Raw genomic sequence first — 19351 nt, forward strand, 5'->3', positions numbered from 1 at the left:
AATGCCCGTTGTCTGCACTGCAGGATCCTGGAGTCTTCCATTTGTGTCCACTTGAGATTTTTAATGCAATGGCTTGGCCATAATATTTCACAAGATAACCCACTACCCCATGCATTTTTTAATTCATTTATTCAACAAATATTTGGCAGCCTTTTATGTGCAAAGCAATGTAATAAGTTCTGGGAATGCAAAAACTTTAGACAAAAATAACTGCCCTCAGTATGGGCAGCACATTCTAATAGGAAAGACCAATACTGTAAAAAAAAAAAAAAAAAAAAAAAAACCAAACCAAAAAAAACGTGTAATATTGACTGTGTACAGATAGCCATGAGAGCAAGTCATGGGAATTCAGAGAAGCTTTCACTGGGAAGGTACCTTTAAGAATGAGCTTTCTAGCCAAAGAGAGGTGACTCCAAGCAGAGCAGCCTTCTCCTCCAGATCCTATCACTTCCACTGGCCTCCTCGGAACATCATCCCTCTTGTCTAAATCCTATCACTTCCACAGGCCTCCTCAGAACATCATCTCTCTTGTCTAAATGACAGGTATTTCCCAGACACCTCCTTGTTGATTGCATTCAGCCTGACACTCTTCAGGCTTCTCCATTCTGTACATTTCCCTGCTTCATTCTGCCATGTGATCCTCATTGCCTTCAAGAGAAAATCCAAACTTCTTAACCTTATTGATATGGTTTGGATGTTGTCCCGTCTAAATCTCATGTTGAATTGTAATCCCCAATGTTGGAGGTGGGGCCTAAAGGGAGGTGATTCGGTCACAAGAGGGGATCCCTCATGGCTTGGTGCTATCTTTGTGACAGTCGTGAGTTCTCATGAGATCTGGTTATTTAAAAGTGTGTGGCACTTCCTCCTCCCCTCTTGCTCGGGTTTTCACCATGTGAGGCACTTGCTCCCTCTTTGCCTTCCACCGTGAGTACAAGCTCTCTGAGGCCCTGAGCAGAAGCCAAGCAGATGTCAGTGCCATATTTCCTGCACAGCCTGAAGAACTGTAAGTCAATCAAACCTCTTTTCTTTATAAATTACCCAGCCCCAGGTATTTATTTATAGCAACACAGGAACAGCCTAACACATCTGACTTACATGGATCTTCAAGATCTGGCCTATGTTTATCTCACCAGTATCATTTACTGAATTTTCCCAGTGTATTTAATTGGGAGAGACAGAAATTACTCAACTAAGATCACTTTCTAGACTCTTGCAAGTGAATTGCTTGCTAGATTTTCTTGCAGCTACCAACATTCTCTTTGCAACACGTGCCTGATATAGGACCAGAGTATAGCACTGGGAAAGTGCTATACACGTTCAGTGATGGTGATGATGCAGTTGGGAATGAGGTGCTGGAAGTAGACTATAGGTCCATTAAAAATAAGTGAATCAGGGCCAAGCGCGGTGGCTCACGCCTGTAATCCCAGCACTTTGGGAGGCCGAGGCGGGTGGATCACTTGAGGCCAGGAGTCTGAGACCAGCCTGGCCAGCATGAGGAAACCCCATCTCTACCAAAAATACAAAAAAAAAATATTAGCCTGGCGTGGCGGTGCATGCCTGTAATCCCAGCTACCCGAGAGGCTGAGGTATGAGAATCACTTGAACCCGGGAGGCGGGGGTTGCAGTGAGCTGAGATCGTGCCACTGCACTCCAGCCTGGGTGACAGAGCAAGACTCTGTCTCAAAAAAAAAAAGACAAAAGAAAAAAAAGAAATCAGGAGCTTTGGAAGAGAGAGAGAGGAAAGTAGGAGACGGTTAATAGTAAAAGAGGGAGATTTGGGACATGTCTGAGGCCTTGTGCCTCAACCTAATATCAAAATGCCTGGTGGAGGAGATAAATAGTAGAGATTCCAGGTAAGTGTGAAAATCTCCAGTGAAAAGGAGCTTGTATTTTTCTTCCTGACTGGAGTTCTATTCCACCAACAGACAGCTATATAAGTAGATAGTAGCAGGGAGATGGCCCAAGAGAACACCTGCTCACCCTCACTCACATGTACCAGAGTATGGCTGGGGAGCTGGGAAGAGCTTCAAGAGGTTTCAAAACCCTTAGTGAAGGGTCCAGAAGGTGTCTGAAAATTACAAGACAAAACATTGAGCTTAACCCAATTGAGTGGCAGTGTACAGCACACAGCCAGCGGCGAAAGGGTAGACCAGATGAGTTTTGGAAGACCAGCAGGGCCACTGTGAGCAGATGTGGAACCTAGCCAGCAGGGGGTCATGGCTGGCCTCTCCTGGAGCACCCCCAAGAGAAACAGCCCACAAGATACAGGAGTAACAGATAGTGAGGAAAAGGCTGATGGCCAAAAGCCAAATGGAATTGCCTTCCAGCCAAAAGCCAGTGATGACCAAACGCCTCTTCCTTGATCTTAGGACCACATGAAAGCTCCACAAGCGTTTGATCACTCTCGGGAAAGGGGCAGAAGAGGGGCACAGATTCTAGAGAAAGCCACTTGGGTTTGCATCTCAAGTCTGCCAGTAAGCGCTGTGTGACCTTGAGCAAGTTTTTTAAACAATCTGTGCCTTAGTTTCCTCATTGACAAAATGGCAATAATAACGGCACCTATCTTATGGGTTATCCTTCGCACATAGAACCATGCTTGGTGCAGGATGAGCACTCAATTCATGTTGCCAGGTAGTAATAAAAACATTAGACATTATTAGGAAAGACATATTAGTAATAAAGATGTTATTAATGCACATGGTGATATATTTGTATACAATCTGTACAGTGCAATCTGTGGGTATCACTACTTACCAGTTGTGCAACCTGTCACAGGTCTTTGAGCCTTAGTTTCCTGGTATGTAAAATGTAGATAATAATGTGGATGTAGGGTACCAGGGTCAGGCATGGTGGCTCACACCTGTAATCCCAGTGCTTTAGGAGGCCAAAGCAGGAGGATCACTTGAGCCCAGGAGTCAAGACCAGCCTGGGCAACAAAGTGAGACCTTGTCTCTGCAAAAATAATAACAATAATGTGGAGTACCTGATAGACAATGAAGAGTTGGAGAGTAATGCCCCTCATTTGAATGACAGCCAGCACTTACAGGGCATATATTAAGCGCCAAGCAGTGTTCTAAATATATTATAGGTACTCAATTGTTTAATCTTCATACAACTCTATGAAGTAGGTGCTATGATTTTCCCCATCTTGCAGCTGAAGAAAGAGGCCCAGAGAAGTTAAGAAATGTGCCCAGTGTGATTCGACTGGGAAATGGCAAAGCTGGGCTTTGAATCTGTACAGTGCTTCAGAGTCTGTGCTCCTATACATTTCACCCTGCCATTCCTCTGCTGTTTGCATTTGTACTTAAAGTCAACATCAGTGGAGTCTTTTCCCCTAAAAGATATGGAACATATCTGTTTTTCCTTCTTCACTAGATGAAAATATATTTGATTATACTTAAAAAAGAAAATGTCTGAATCTAAACTCTGCTGGATTACCTCTACTGGAAATAGCAAATACTCAGACATAGATACTTAGAAATATCTGAGACACCACTATTTCTAACGTTTACCAAGCTGTTTATCCCCACAGAAGAAGCCCCCCACTCAGATAAGTAATTCACTCAAGCATGGAAACTGAGTAGGAGAGAATTTTTAACATTTTAGAATCTTCCACTAGATATCACTTTCTGACATAAATTCCCCTGAGTATGGGTCTAGTGCTTTTGCTGGATCAAAAGTATTACTGCACTTTTAAATCTATACTTAGGTTGTGACCAAAATGAAAATGTGGCCAAAATATTAAATATTCTGCAAGAAATAGGTTAAAAATGTGGTCACATGTGAAGATGCTAGGATGAGGTGACCTCAAAATCCCACCCAACCTTTCTTGTTGTGCTATAGAATCCATAATTGCTGCTTTTAAAACAGTTGACTTACAGAGCATATAAAGAATTTCATTTATTTATAATTTTTTATGGGAACTCAGACTTTGAAAGTCTTTCATGCATGGTGTGCAGCTGAAGTCATTTTTCAATTTTGTACCCTTTCGGCAAACTATGTTTTACTTTTGGGGTCCAATTATTTCAGACATGAGCAAGGATTACCTTTTAAAATCAAGGAGTAAAGCTTGGGTGTTGATAGAAAAAAATCACATAAAGAATTATTAATAGAAAAGTTCAGAATTTAAAGTGGAGAAAGATACTAAAAGCCTTGAGTTTCCTATTACAGAAGGAGCTACTGCCTCCCTGCGGTGATGAAGTGTCAGTGCCTTCAAACTACATTTGTCTCTTGATTGAAGTTTAGTTATCCTTAGCACTTTCAGACATGAAAAGCTTTCCTCTTTAGTTTATCCCTCTCGAATTTCTTTCTTTCGTCATTCTCTTATTTGCTCAAAGAAGCTTTAGTAATATTAAAAAACAGAGTGAATTTAAAATGTTCATTCAGTTCAAAAGCTATTTCAGCAATCCTACAAATAAGTAGAAAGTGAAAATAATAGAGAGAAATGTAATATCTCCCAATAGAACAAAAGAGCGCAGAATAATTTGTGACTCCCGACACAAATTTTCACAATCCTTCTAAAATTTAATAGTAAAGAACACTTGGCTAGAAATAAAATTGTAATATTAATTTTTTAAAATCACAAGATTCAGAAATAAGGGAGAATACACGCTAATGTATATAAGTCATCTAACACATGGAAAAATATTTCATTGATTATTTTAAATGAAATTACAATTTTCTTTCCAGGGTGTGTTTTGGGAAGATAATTGATTAAATCCTGTATGCTTCTCTCCCCGCAGATATCTGAGTGGTAGGTTAGTTCTAACTTTCTACAATCATGAGCAAGTGCTATTTTTAGTACAAGGTACTGCTCCATAAGTCATATTTATCCCTAGTCTATCAGCAGGTATGTAACCTACATACTATTGCATATAACATTATTGAATGATAATATCCCTGAGCTATTTTTTTAGCCACAACTGCCAAAAAATACTTACTGATGTTATGCAAGATGTTATAAAGTTGTGCAAAGGAGTGTCCATGTTTGGCTCAGACTCCAGGCAAGTAGGGCATTTCTTCACTAGAACACCCTTCCTGTGGCTACAGCCCACAAAAAAATCCCCACACTGCAGAGTGGACACAGCAGGCAGAAAGAACACGAACACACAACACTGCAGAAAGCTGTAGCAGCATCTCATTATTTTTATTAACAAGAATAGTAGACAGATGGCCTCATCCAGCATTTTGGAGAAAAGCATGGCCTTTCATTAGAATCCGTTGATAAGGATTCAGCTCTTAAGGTCTCTCTCTCTCTCTCTCTGTCTCTCTCTCTCTCTCTCTTTCTTCACGGGCTCTCACTCTGCTGCCTAGGCTGGAGTGCAGTGGCATGATCATAGCTCCGTTCGGTTTTAAACACATGGGTTAAATCGATCTCCCACCTCAGCCTCCCAAGTAGCTGAGACAACACGCATGCACCACCATTCCTGGCTCAGCTCCTAAGGTTTAGTAAATCCTGTGAGTAAAAATAAACGTCTAGGTAAGAAGTGTATATCCCAGAGCCAACACTGTGGGGCAAGCATTGAGTGGGTGGGGCCTAGGAGAAACTCTTCATGTGCTGGGAGAAGAATACATCCGAGAACAGGACCATTCCCAAGACATACTGATTAGCAAGTATCCCTGAGAGAAGAACCAGAGAATGACAATGGAATTCTCCATGTGTGTATCATTTATACTTTTCTTGTGGATAAATGTATAACAAGTGGCTTGGACTAAGATGCCAAGATAACAGATAGCAAATTCCAAGTGAGCTATAAGATGGATTACCGGTTATACAGGGGTGGAGCCAAGATGGCTGAATAGGAACAGCTCTGGTCTACAGCTCCCAGCGTGAGCGACGCAGAAGACAGAAGATGGGTGATTTCTGCATTTCCATCTGAGGTACCAGGTTCATCTCACTAGGGGGTGCCAGACAGTGGGCGCAGGACAGTGGGTGCAGCGCACCTTGCGCGAGCCGAAGCAAGGCGAGGCATCGCCTCGCTCGGGAAGTGCAAGGGGTCAGGGAGTTCCCTTTCCTAGTCAAAGAAAGGGGTGACAGACGGCACCTGGAAAATCGGGTCACTCCCACGCTAATACTGCGCCTTTCCAACGGGCTTAAAAAACGACACACAAGGAGATTATACCCCGCACCTGGCTCGGAGGATCCTAGGCCCACGGAGTCGCGCTGATTGCTAGCACAGCAGTCTGAGATCAAACTGCAAGGCGGCAGTGAGGCTGGGGGAGGGGCACCTGCCATTGCCCAGGCTTGATTAGGTAAACAAAGCAGCCGGGAAGCTCCAACTGGGTGGAGCCCACCACAGCTCAAGGAGGCCTGCCTGCCTCTGTAGGCTCCATCTCTGGGGGCAGGGCACAGACAAACAAAAAGACAGCAGTAACCTCTGCAGACTTAAATGTCCCTGTCTGACAGCTTTGAAGAGAGTAGTGGTTTTCTCCCAGCACGTGGCTGGAGATCTGAGAACGGGCAGACTGCCTCCTCAAGTGGGTCCTTGACCCCCAAGCAGCCTAACTGGGAGGCACCCCCCGGTAGGGGCAGACTGACACCTCACACGGCCCGGTACTCCTCTGAGACAAAACTTCCAGAGGAACGATCAGGCAGCAGCATTTGCGGTTCACCAAGATCCACTGTTCTACAGCCACCACTGCTGATACGCAGGCAAACAGGGTCTGGAGTGGACCTCTAGCAAACTCCAACAGACCTGCAGCTGAGGGTCCTGTCTGTTAGAAGGAAAACTAACAAACAGAAGGGACATCCATACCAAAAACCCTTCTGTACGTCACCATCATCAAAGACCAAAAGTAGATAAAACCACAAAGATGGGGAAAAAACAGAGCAGAAAAACTGGAAACTCTAAAAAGCAGAGCACCTCTCCTCCTCCAAAGGAACGCAGCTCCTCACCAGCAACGGAACAAAGCTGGATGGAGAATGACTTTGACGAGCTGAGAGAAGAAGGCTTCAGATGATCAAACTACTCCAAGCTACAGGAGGAAATTCAAACCAATAGCAAAGAAGTTAAAAACTGTGAAAAAAAATTAGACGAATGGATAAGTAGAATAACCAATGCAGAGAAGTCCTTAAAGGAGCTGATGGAGCTGAAAGCCAAGGCTCGAGAACTACATGAAGAATGCAGAAGCCTCAGGAGCCGATGCGATCAACTGGAAGAAAGGGTATCAGTGACGGAAGATGAAATGAATGAAAAGAAGCGAGAAGAGAAGTTTAGAGAAAAAAGAATAAAAAGAAACGAACAAAGCCTCCAAGAAATATGGGACTATGTGAAAAGACCAAATCTACGTCTGATTGGTGTACCTGACAGTGACGGGGAGAATGGAACCAAGTTGGAAAACACTCTACAGGATATTATCCAGGAGAACTTCCCCAATCTAGAAAGGCAGGCCAACATTCAGATTCAGGAAACACAGAGAACACCACAAAGATACTCCTTGAGAAGAGCAACTCCAAGACACATAATTGTCAGATTCACCAAAATTGAAATGAAGGAAAAAATGTTAAGGGCAGCCAGAGAGAAAGGTTGGGTTACCCACAAAGGGAAGCCCATCAGACTAACAGTGGATTTCTCTGCAGAAACCCTGCAAGCCAGAAGAGAATGGGGGCCAATATTCAACATTCTTAAAGAAAAGAATTTTCTACCCAGAATTTCATATCCAGCCAAACTAAGCTTCATAAGTGAAAGAGAAATAAAATATTTTAAAGACAAGCAAATGCTGAGAGATTTTGTCACCACCAGGCCTGCCCTAAAAGAGCTCCTGAAGGAAGCAGTAAACATGGAAAGGAACAACCCGTACCAGCTGCTGCAAAAACATGCCAAAATGTAAAGACCGTCAAGGCTAGGAAGAAACTGCATCAACTAACAAGCAAAATAACCAGCTAATATCATAATGACAGGAACAAATACACATAAAAATATTAACTTTAAATGTAAATGGGCTAAATGCTCCAATTAAAAGACACAGACTGGCAAATTGGATAAAGAGTCAAGACCCATCAATGTGCTGTATTCAGGGAACCCATCTCACGTGCAGAGACACACATAGGCTCAAAATAAAGGGATGGAGGAAGATCTACCAAGCAAATGGAAAACAAAAAAAGGCAGGGGTTGCAATCCTAGTCTCTGATAAAACAGACTTCAAACCAACAAAGATCAAAAGAGACAAAGAAGGCCATTACATAATGGTAAAGGGATCAATTCAACAAGAAGAGCTAACTATCCTAAATATATATGCACCCAATACAGGAGCACCCAAATTCATAAAGCAAGTCCTTAGTGACCTACAGAAAGACTTAGACTCCCACACAATAATAATGGGAGACTTTAACACCCCACTGTCAACATTACACAGATCAACAAGACAGAAAGTTAACAAGGATACCCAGGAATTGAACTCAGCTCTGCACCAAGTGGACCTAATAGACATCTACAGAACTCTCCACCCCAAATCAACAGAATATACATTTTATTCAGCACCACACCACACCTATTCCAAAATTGACCACATACTTGGAAGTAAAGCTCTCCTCAGCAAATGTAAAACAAAAGAAATTATAACAAACTGTCTCTCAGACCACAGTGCAATCAAACTAGAACTCAGGATTAAGAAACTCACTCAAAACCGCTCAACTACATGGAAACTGAAAAATCTGCTCCTGAATGACTACTGGGTACATAACGAAATGAAGGCAAAAATAAAGATGTTCTTTGAAACCAATGAGAACAAAGACACAACATACCAGAATCTCTGGGACACATTCAAAGCAGTGTGTAGAGGGAAATTTATAGCACTAAATGCCCACAAGAGAAAGCAGGAAAGATCCAAAATTGACACCCTAACATCACAATTAAAAGAACTAGAAAAGCAAGAGCAAACACATTCAAAAGCTAGCAGAAGAGAGAGTGGGGACGTCCGGCTTCGGAGCGGGAGTGTTCGTTGTGCCAGCGACTAAAAAGAGAATTAAATATGGGTGATGTTGAGAAAGGCAAGAAGATTTTTATTATGAAGTGTTCCCAGTGCCATACCGTTGAAAAGGGAGGCAAGCACAAGACTGGGCCAAATCTCCATGGTCTCTTCGGGCGGAAGACAGGTCAGGCCCCTGGATATTCTTACACGGCCGCCAATAAGAACAAAGGCATCATCTGGGGAGAGGATACACTGATGGAGTATTTGGAGAATCCCAAGAAGTACATCCCTGGAACAAAAATGATCTTTGTCGGCATTAAGAAGAAGGAAGAAAGGGCAGACTTAATAGCTTATCTCAAAAAAGCTACTAATGAGTAATAGTTGGCCACTGCCTTATTTATTACAAAACAGAAATGTCTCATGACTTTTTTATGTGTACCATCCTTTAATAGATCTCATACACCAGAATTCAGATCATGAATGACTGACAGAATATTTTGTTGGGCAGTCCTGATTTAAAACTAAGACTGGCTTGTGGTTAAATGAATATGTTCAGTTTTTGAATTTTAATAGTAACTCCAATTCAGTAAATGCTATCACTGTTTACCCCTTTTAAAGATATGATTAGACTTCGTTAGTAATGTTCAACTTTTCACAAAGATGGTGAGTGCCATCTTAAAACTTACTGGAGATTGGTTTTATATTTAGATTTATATAACTGGTTATGTGAATATATTTAAATACTGGGGAAATTCCTTCACTGTCTTAGAACCAAGCAAGATTCACCTGTGTTTTGTGTTCATGTTCATTTGCCTCTTAAAGGCAAGGGTTGAAGATAAATAAGGTAGCAATGTCTATAGTTTTGGCCTTAACTATGCCAATCTAATTATAATTCCCTGTATTTAAAATGGTTCCTTTTACTTATTGAAAGGCATTTTAGTGTGGTTTATGTGTAATATTAGAGATTATTCAACACCTCTCACATCTTATAGATCTATAAGGTCACATGCTTTTAAAATAGTAGCAAGTTAAACTTCACTCTTGAATTCTTTACAATCTAAGTCAAACTAAGTTATAATTTAGGATTGTCTTTAAACAGCCATTCAGAAACAAAACTGTAGAACTGCGTATTTGTGATTGGGAATGGTGCTTTTGCCAACTTAAAAGGATTAAAGTAACGGAGATATACACAAATTTTAAAATTATGTGTGATCACAAGACTAAAGATAATTAAAAAGAAAACCACAGATCATGAAAAAAAAAAAAAAAAAAAAAAAAAAAGCTAGCAGAAGACAAGAAATAACTAAAATCAGAGCAGAACTGAAGGAAATAGAGACACAAAAAGCCCTTCAAAAAATTAATGAGTCCAGGAGCTGGTTTTTTGAAAAGATCAACAAAATCGATAGACCACTACCAAGACTAATAAAGAAGAAAAGAGAGAAGAATCAAATAGATGCAATAAAAAATGATAAAGGGGATATCACCACCAATCCCACAGAAATACAAACTACCATCAGAGAATACTACAAACACCTCTACACAAATAAACTAGAAAATCTAGAAGAAATGGATAAATTCCTCGACACATACACCCTCCCAAGACTAAACCAGGAAGAAGTTGAATCTCTGAATAGACCAATAACAAGCTCTGAAATTGTGGCAATAATCAATAGCTTACCAACCAAAAAAAGTCCAGGACCAGATGGATTCACAGCCGAACTCTACCAGAGGTACAAGGAGGAGGTGGTACCATTCCTTCTGAAACTATTCCAGTCAATAGAAAAAGAGGGAATCCTCCCTAACTCATTTTATGAGGCCAGCATCATCCTGATACCAAAGCCTGGCAGAGACACAACAAAAAAAGAGAATTTTAGACCAATATCCTTGATGAACATTGATGCAAAAATCCTCAATAAAATACTGGCAAACCGAATCCAGCAGCACATCAAAAAGCTTATGCACCATGATCAAGTGGGCTTCATCCCTCGGATGCAAGGCTGGTTCAACATACGAAAATCAATAAATGTAATCCAGCATATAAACAGAACCAAAGACAAAAACCACATGATTATCTCAATACATGCAGAAAAGGCCTTTGACAAAATTCAACAGCCCTTCATGCTAAAAACTCTCAATAAATTAGGTATTGATGGGACATATCTCAAAATAATAAGAGCTATCCATGACAAACCCACAGCCAATATCATACTGAATGGGCAAAAACTGGAAGCACTCCCTTTGAAAACTGGCACAAGACAGGGATGCCCTCTCTCACTACTCCTATTCAACATAGTGTTGGAAGTTCTGGCCAGGGCAATTAGGCAGGAGAAGGAAATAAAGGGTATTCAATTAGGAAAAGAGGAAGTCAAATTGTCCCTGTTTGCAGATGACACGATTGTATATTTAGAAAACCCCATTGTCTCAGCCCAAAATCTCCTTAAGCTGATAAGCAACTTCAGCAAAGTCTCAGGATACAAAATCAATGTACAAAAATCACAAGCATTCTTATACACCAATAACAGACAAACAGAGAGCCAAATCATGAGTGAACTCCCATTCACTTTTGCTTCAAAGAGAATAAAATACCTAGGAATACAACTTACAAGGGACGTGAAGGACCTCTTCAAGGAGAACTACAAACCACTGCTCAATGAAATAAAAGAGGATACAAACAAATGGAAGAACATTCCATGCTCATGGGTAGGAAGAATCAATATTGTGAAAATGGCCATACTGCCCAAGGTAATTTATAGATTCAATGCCATCCCCATCAAGCTACCAATGACTTTCTTCACAGAATTGGAAAAAACTACTTTAAAGTTCATATGGAACCAAAAAAGAGCCTGCATTGCCAAGTCAATCCTAAGCCAAAAGAACAAAGCTAGAGGCATCATGCTGCCTGACTTCAAACTATACTACACGGCTACAGTAACCAAAACAGCATGGTACTGGTACCAAAACAGAGATATAGATCAATGGAACAGAACAGAGCCCTCAGAAATAATGCCGCATATCTACAGCCATCTGATCTTTGACAAACCTGACAAAAACAAGCAATGGGGAAAGGATTCCCTATTTAATAAATGGTGCTGGGAAAACTGGCTAGCCATATGTAGAAAGCTGAAACTGGATCCCTTCCTTACACCTTATACAAAAATTAATTCAAGATGGATTAAAGACTTACATGTTAGACCTAAAACCATAAAAACCCTAGAAGAAAACCTAGGCATTACCATTCAGTACATAGGCATGGGCAAGGACTTCATGTCTAAAACACCAAAAGCAATGGCAACAAAAGCCAAAATTGACAAATGGGATCTAATTAAACTAAAGAGCTTCTGCACAGCAAAAGAAACTACCATCAGAGTGAACAGGCAACCTACAAAATGGGAGAAAATTTTTGCAATTTTTGCAATGGATATCTGACAAAGGGCTAATATCCAGAATCTACAATGAACTCAAACAAATTTACAAGAAAAAAACAACCCCATCAAAAAGTGGGAGAAGGATATGAACAGACACTTCTCAAAAGAAGACATTTATGCAGCCAAAAAACACATGAAAACATGCTCATCATCACTGGCCATCAGAGAAATGCAAATCAAAACCATAATGAGATACCATCTCACACCAGTTAGAATGGCGATCATTAAAAAGTCAGGAAACAACAGGTGCTGGAGAGGATGTGGAGAAATAGGAACACTTTTACACTGTTGGTGGGACTGTAAACTAGTTCAACCATTGTGGAAGTCAGTGTGGCGATTCCTCAGGGATCTAGAACTAGAAATACCATTTGACCCAGCCATCCCATTACTGGGTATATACCCAAAGGATTATAAATCATGCTGCTATAAAGACGCACGCACACGTATGTTTATTGTAGCACTATTCACAATAGCAAAGACTTGGAACCAACCCAAATGTCCAACAACGATAGACTGATTAAGAAAATGTGGCACATATACACCATGGAATACTATGCAGCCATAAAAAATGAAGAGTTCATGTCCTTTGTAGGGACATGGATGAAATTGGAAACCATCATTCTCAGCAAACCATTGCAAGGACAAAAAACCAAATACCGCATGTTCTCACTCATAGGTGGGAATTGAACAGTGAGAACACATGGACACAGGAAGGGGAACATCACACTCCGGGGACTGTTGTGGGGTGGGGGGAGGGAGGAGGAATAGCATTAGGAGATATACCTAATGCTAAATGACGAGTTAATGGGTGCAGCACACCAGCATGGCACATGTATACATATGTAACAAACCTACACGTTGTGCACATGTACCCTAAAACTTAAAGTATAATAATAATAAAATTGTAAAAATATATTTTAAAAAAAAGACAGATTACCACGGAGAAAAGTAGATGAGGTGGTGCATGTTTCCACCTAGCACAGGACCTGGCCATTGTTAAACAGGGTTTTGTCTACGGCTTATAGTGACCTTTAAGTCTATTAGATAAAAGTGACCCGAAATCAGTCTGCCAGAGTCTTTACCATTAGTTGGGGAGGCTGGAAGAGAGTATAATTAGTCTACTTAATTATCGTTATTCTTACTAAGGAAACTTTTTCCTATCAAGTCATTTCATAGGTTCAGCAACCATTCTATGGATTAGGTGCCCTTAGGAAACTTGATCCCACCCCTTTGCTTAAGGAAGAGACGGAGGCTGGCTCCTTAGTCCAGCAGAGAGATGCAAGCAGGAGGATGTGGACATGCTGATTGACATGACTAGTATACTAATGTTAAGAATTAGGGTTTTCTACTCTGTACAGATAACTTTAGACTTTATTAATTAACAGATCTTATCTGCTATGGGAACAGATCCAAATTTAACATATAGCATAGCTACATTATAATTAAACACATTTTGTGATCACATCCTTCTTAATAAATAAAAGTAAGCTCTGGACATGTTTAAACATGTTTCTATTTGACAATCACAGCTTCAGTAATCTATTTAATACTAAGAAATCCCCGAATCACTCCACAGAGCTATTATTTTGTGGAAGGTCCTGCAGAAAGGTGAGGATTTTTAACCCATTTAGTTTCCTTCAACAGATACAGGCAGATTCTTAAGTGTTACAGATAGCTAATGATACCAACTTAAAACCAAAAGGGGCAGATGGGGAAGCAGATGTAGCTGTCACCGTATATATAGGCTGAGTACGCACAGCAGGTGCACTGAATGTTCTTGCCAAAGAACCTGCAATAATAAAACATTAGCTCCCTGAAACCATGCTGGACTTTAGACTCCAAATGGAAAATAATCATTAGAGTCATTTACAACAAGCCATGTCAGAAGTGTGTATGGCACTCAATAAGTAAATATAATTCAAAAGGCCCAATGTAAATATGCAAGAAGATAAGAAGAGTCACCACATAACAAACACAAAAATAGAAGTCTGTTGGTCCAAAGTCTGCTCAGAGACTGTCACATTTACTTCTCTAACTCCAGGCAGAGCGATGTCTATCTATACTGTAATAGTTAGCTAATCAATTAACAAACATACCTAATTAAGAACATTGCATAACATGCCTTGGCAATGTATTTTATGGTCCTAAAAAGTGGGAGATATCTTCCTTAAAATAATTAAAGACCTTTTTTTTTTTTGAGATGGAGTCTCACTCTGTTGCCCAGGCTAGAGTGCAGTGGTGCGATCTCGACTCACTGCAACCTCTGCCTCCCGGGTTCAAGCAATTCTCCTGCCTCAGCCTCCTGAGGAGCCGGGATTACAGGCATGCGCCACCACGCCCAGCTAATTTTTGTATTTTTGGTAGAGACAGGGTTTCACCACGTTGGCCAGGCTGGCTCGAACTCCTGACCTCAAACGATCCACCCTCCTCGGCCTCCCAAAGTGCTAGGATTACACTTTGGGAGTAAACTGAGCCACCATGCCTGGCCAAAAGACAATTATTAATCAAGCCATTTCACAATTTATTACTTAGAATCTTATTTTCTCAACATCCCTATTAAATTAAGAACCTAACTCTGGGTTTTCATCAAAACCCTGAATTCAATGATAACATTCTCTTCAGTTACATGATCTTGTACTACCATTAATATTTCAGCAACCTGATGGCCTTTTTAATAGAAATACTCCTTGCTGAAAAAGATATACTTGATAAATCAATAGGCTTAATGTTCTCATTAAAAATAGAATTTTAGAATTAAACTTTGCAGGAGACCATACAGGATGGCATAATCTGTGCTCGACAAAGAAGGATTGTGTCTGACTCTGTGCTCCCTAACTACCTTATTAGTATTTAGTAAATAATTAAAGAAGAGCAATTTCATCTATTCTCATAACTTCAGCTATTATTCCATGCTATGGCTCCCAAAACTGAGTCTCCCGAGTCCAAAATGCACATTTCCAAGTGACTGCTGGACTTCTTCCTATGGGAATCCCAAAACATGACAACGCTGCTCTTAGCTGACATTGCCATTTACATTGTGGTCTGCCACAGCAGCAGCACTGATATCACCTGAGAGCTTGTTAGAATGCAACGCCTCAGACCTACTCGATGGAAATCTGCATTTTATCATTATTCCTTGAGGATTCATGTTCAAGTTTGAGAAGCACTGCTCTATGATTCTTTCATCTCTTCTTTACAAATGTTTTCAAACATGCAGAATACCTAACCTATTAGCATCTCACAAGGATTTGATAAAGATTAATTTTTAAACCTCTGCAGATTTACTTTTAAATTGCCTTGAAGAAAAGGCTCTAAGCCACTAAATAAAGTGAAATGTGATCCTTCCTTATTGGAGGTTCTTTATTCAGTATACTTATCACTTCAAAGTGACATCTTTACTGCTACTCATAAGTAATCTTCAGATTTGTTATTCTTAGAAAAAGTTCTAATCTCTACAAAAATTGTTGATTTTGTCAATTTTCCTATTTTGCCAAAACAAACAGTGCCGTCCCCAGAACAGGTTAAATGTACACACAGGATCATTCTGTGGATGCTTCACCCTGTACCCTGTTAAGGCAGTTGAGCAAGATCTTGACCAGAAGAGAAAACAGCAGCTTCCCCAGCACAGCAGGCCACACTTTCCACAGGAAACAGACTCATAACACCAAGCTCTACAATGTACTTTTCTTCACTCAAATACACAGTTATTGCAGTTGGAAAACTGCGGAGAGTGTGTCCACGATGTCCTGCTTGGGAGCATTCTTCTAATTGGCAAACACCTGCTACATAACTGTCTACCCACTTTCTTTTAATGACAGTATCAAAGACTGCCAGATGGCCTTTTAGGTGAAAGCTAATAGCCCCTCAGATTGTGTTATTGTGTAAAATGGAGTTAAGTATTTCCCCATAAAATTCTGGTCAAAGTTTACTTTGGTATGTCATATACAAATCCTTCCTAACTCAGCAACATTCTTTTCTCTAAAGGTAAAAGTCACTCACAGCATTCAGCAACTTACAGCTGTGTTGTTTGACTTATCACTGAAGGTATTTTACAGAGGTCAGGTGACCAACAGTGATATTGTGAAGGGATCCTTGAATGAATTGGGTAAAGAGATAGGACTTAACAATTTCAATTGACCCTTTTAACTCCGAAAGTCCAGTTTCCCAACCTGTATTCATGAGTGGTGAATGTATGATGATTGTTACATCAAGTCTCACTTGAAATTCATTAGAGGAAAAGTAGATGGAGCTTGATCATTAAATAACTAAGCAATTATGCTTCTTAATTGGCCTGGGCAAAAAACTTTGAATAATTTTTAAGACTAACGTAAAAAAAAAAACACATGTATTTTACACTTATCAGAAGAATTGATATTCAATTTTCTTCTTAGCTTTAGAAATGGATTAATACTTTCAAACTATCACTTTTTTGCTTTTATGAACGACTCCATTGATTCATTTTGCTCATCTCATTAAAATTCTGATTTTAAGCCAGGCACTGTGGCTTGCACATGTAATCCTGGCTATTCAGAAGGCTAAGACAGAAGGATCACTTGAGGCCAGGAGATTGAGACGAGCCTGAGCACTACAGCGAGATCCTGTCTCTAAAAAAAAACAAACAAAAAAACAAAAAAACAGAAAAAGAAAAATTCTGACTTTATCATTATCTCCTTTCCCTTTCTTTCTTTAGATTTATTTGTTCTCCTTTGCTGTTTTCTTGGGTTGAATGCACCATTTACTTCTTTTCAATTCTTTCTCCAGTTGCATTTAAAACAACTTATTTCTGTGTAATAATCCCTTTTCAATACAAATTTTGGCGTATTTTTACTGTTCAGTTCTAAACGTATTATGATTTTCATTGAAATTTCCAACTTATGAGTAAATCAAACCTGATTGATTGGTTTCCTAACGATTTAACAAGGATAGAGCAGTAGGTTTGAATTGTATTATCACCCCATGCCAGCAATTATAAACAAATACAGTAATAAAATACTCCAACCTGAAAAAACTTTTATTGGTCTACGATCTATACAATTGCTGTAGTTACTCCCTGAGTTTTAATAATGTGTGTGTAACCGTCTGATTAGTACATTTTTATAAGTTATCTTTCAATAAACATTGTGTTCTACATGGAACTTAATTCAGAGAACCCCCAGTTATACAATGTGTCCTGAACATACATGGATACCCTTACATTTAGAAAGTAAGTTAGTAACAATTTTTGAATAATTTCCCCTCTCTTAGAGTTGCAGTTTGTGTCTTGAATATCTATGGCACTACATTTTTTTTGAACTGTTGTTTAAAACTAAAGGACTAACCAAAAAAACATATCATTCCATCAGTGGTGCAATTTAAGTTTTTCCCGCTGTGAAGTTTTAGATAAGATTAATCGGAGACCAAAATATTTGCAAATAGTACAAATCAGGCTTGAACAATGTAGAGTAAAATACTGAGCTTTAAAATTGCTCCTTAAAAATTAGTACACAGAAAATGTAGAAAAAGGTAGGCAATAACAAAATGTAAGAAAAGACACATAGAAAAAAAAACCGAGTCTCAAAGAAAAGCAACAGAAGATGCTGGTCAGTATAATCCATAGGTAGGGAAGAAAAAAAAATCAAAAATATTTAGTAATGTAACTTCAGTGTTGCATACCTTAATATTATTCTATTCACTGAATAATAATACATTACGCCTAGAACAGCAGTTGTTTCAATAGATAAACAAAGGAGGAAGAATAAACAGAAGAAAGGAGACTTAATTTCATAAACTATTAAAAAGCAAACAAGAAAAATAGAAACATCTGTAAAATAACTTGATAAAATCATCAAGATGAATGCAAGTCAAGCATTTGAAGAGCACAAAAAATACATATGCATGTATACTGGATACATGGGAAATGAAAATAAAAATGTAAAATGGATGTTAGAAAGGAAATAATATACAGCTGGGCGAGATGTCTCATGCCCTGTAATCCTAGCACTTTGGAAGGCCGAGGCAGGAGGATTTCTTGAGGCCAAGAGTTCAAAACCAACCTGGCCAACAAAGGGAGACCTCGTCTCTATTTTTTTTATTTATTTAATAAAAGATAAAGGAAATAATCCTAATTTGTCAGCAGTTTAAAAATAACTGAAAAAATACCATGTTCATTTAAAATAAAAGCAAGTGCAATAAGCCATGGAATTTAATTTGTAGCGGCCAGTAAAGAATGCATTTGCTTTTGACACTATATAGATACCAAATACCACACCTAAACTTAATGCTTGGGTACAACTAGAACCCCTCCCCAATACACCTTTTCAACTGTGTCTTTTATACCATTTTTCTAGGAGAGAACTGGGGTATGATCTGATATATAGTATTCAATGTTACCAGGCCAAAGTGTCTGGACTTTATTGGGTAGGCAAAAGGAAATTACTGAATCAGACCTGTATTCAGAAATAGCACTCTTGTTGCAGTGTGTAAAGTGAATTGAAAAGAGGGATAGAGAAAAGGAGACTGGAGAAAGTAGGCTAGTTAGGAGGGTATTTCACCAAACCATGTGAGATATAATGAAGGCAGAATAGCAGTAGGATAGAGAACTGGAAACAGATTATGGAAATACTAGAGAGGTTGAATTTGTACAACGTGGTTACCAAAGATGTTGAGGAGAGTAAGAGTTGAAAATGATTCTTTGGTTTCTGGCCTGAACTGGACAACTAAGTACACTCATTAGATGCAGTCTCTGAGTCTGGGGATATGAGAGGGAAGTCTATCAACTGGGGAACTAAATAGAGAAATGTCAGCTCAGTTTTGGAATCTGCCAATAAAAGAATAAATTTATCCTGTTACACCAAAATATCTGTGTACACAGATGATGTCTAAGATCATTTTTAGAGATTATGCCAATAGAGGTAGTAGGTTCAAAAATGAATTCCAAAATAGTTCCGGGTAATATACCAAAGCCTCTCAGTGCTGCTAATTAATTTAGCAAATATTCTTTACCTGTCCTGCTGTATTAGTCTGTTTTCACATTGCTA

At 39.4% G+C, this 19351-nt stretch overlaps 1 protein-coding gene across 1 annotated transcript; it reads left to right on the top strand.

Moving 5' to 3' along the window:
• Positions 1 to 8901: 8901 nt before the first annotated feature.
• Positions 8902 to 10159, top strand: LOC117975808 (cytochrome c). The gene has a single exon (XM_034937476.3). The coding sequence runs from the start codon at positions 8971 to 8973 to the stop codon at positions 9286 to 9288; it is 318 nt and encodes a 105-aa protein (XP_034793367.2). The 5' UTR covers positions 8902 to 8970; the 3' UTR covers positions 9289 to 10159.
• The last annotated feature ends 9192 nt before the right edge of the window (positions 10160 to 19351 follow it).

This window comes from Pan paniscus, chromosome 15 (genome assembly GCF_029289425.2).
Source record: "Pan paniscus chromosome 15, NHGRI_mPanPan1-v2.0_pri, whole genome shotgun sequence".
NCBI classification, from domain to species: domain Eukaryota; kingdom Metazoa; phylum Chordata; class Mammalia; order Primates; family Hominidae; genus Pan; species Pan paniscus.

What these genes read in the sequence shown, in the direction of transcription:
- LOC117975808 (XM_034937476.3), top strand. Translation starts at nt 8,971, where the DNA reads ATGGGTGATGTTGAGAAAGGCAAGAAGATTTTTATTATGAAGTGTTCC.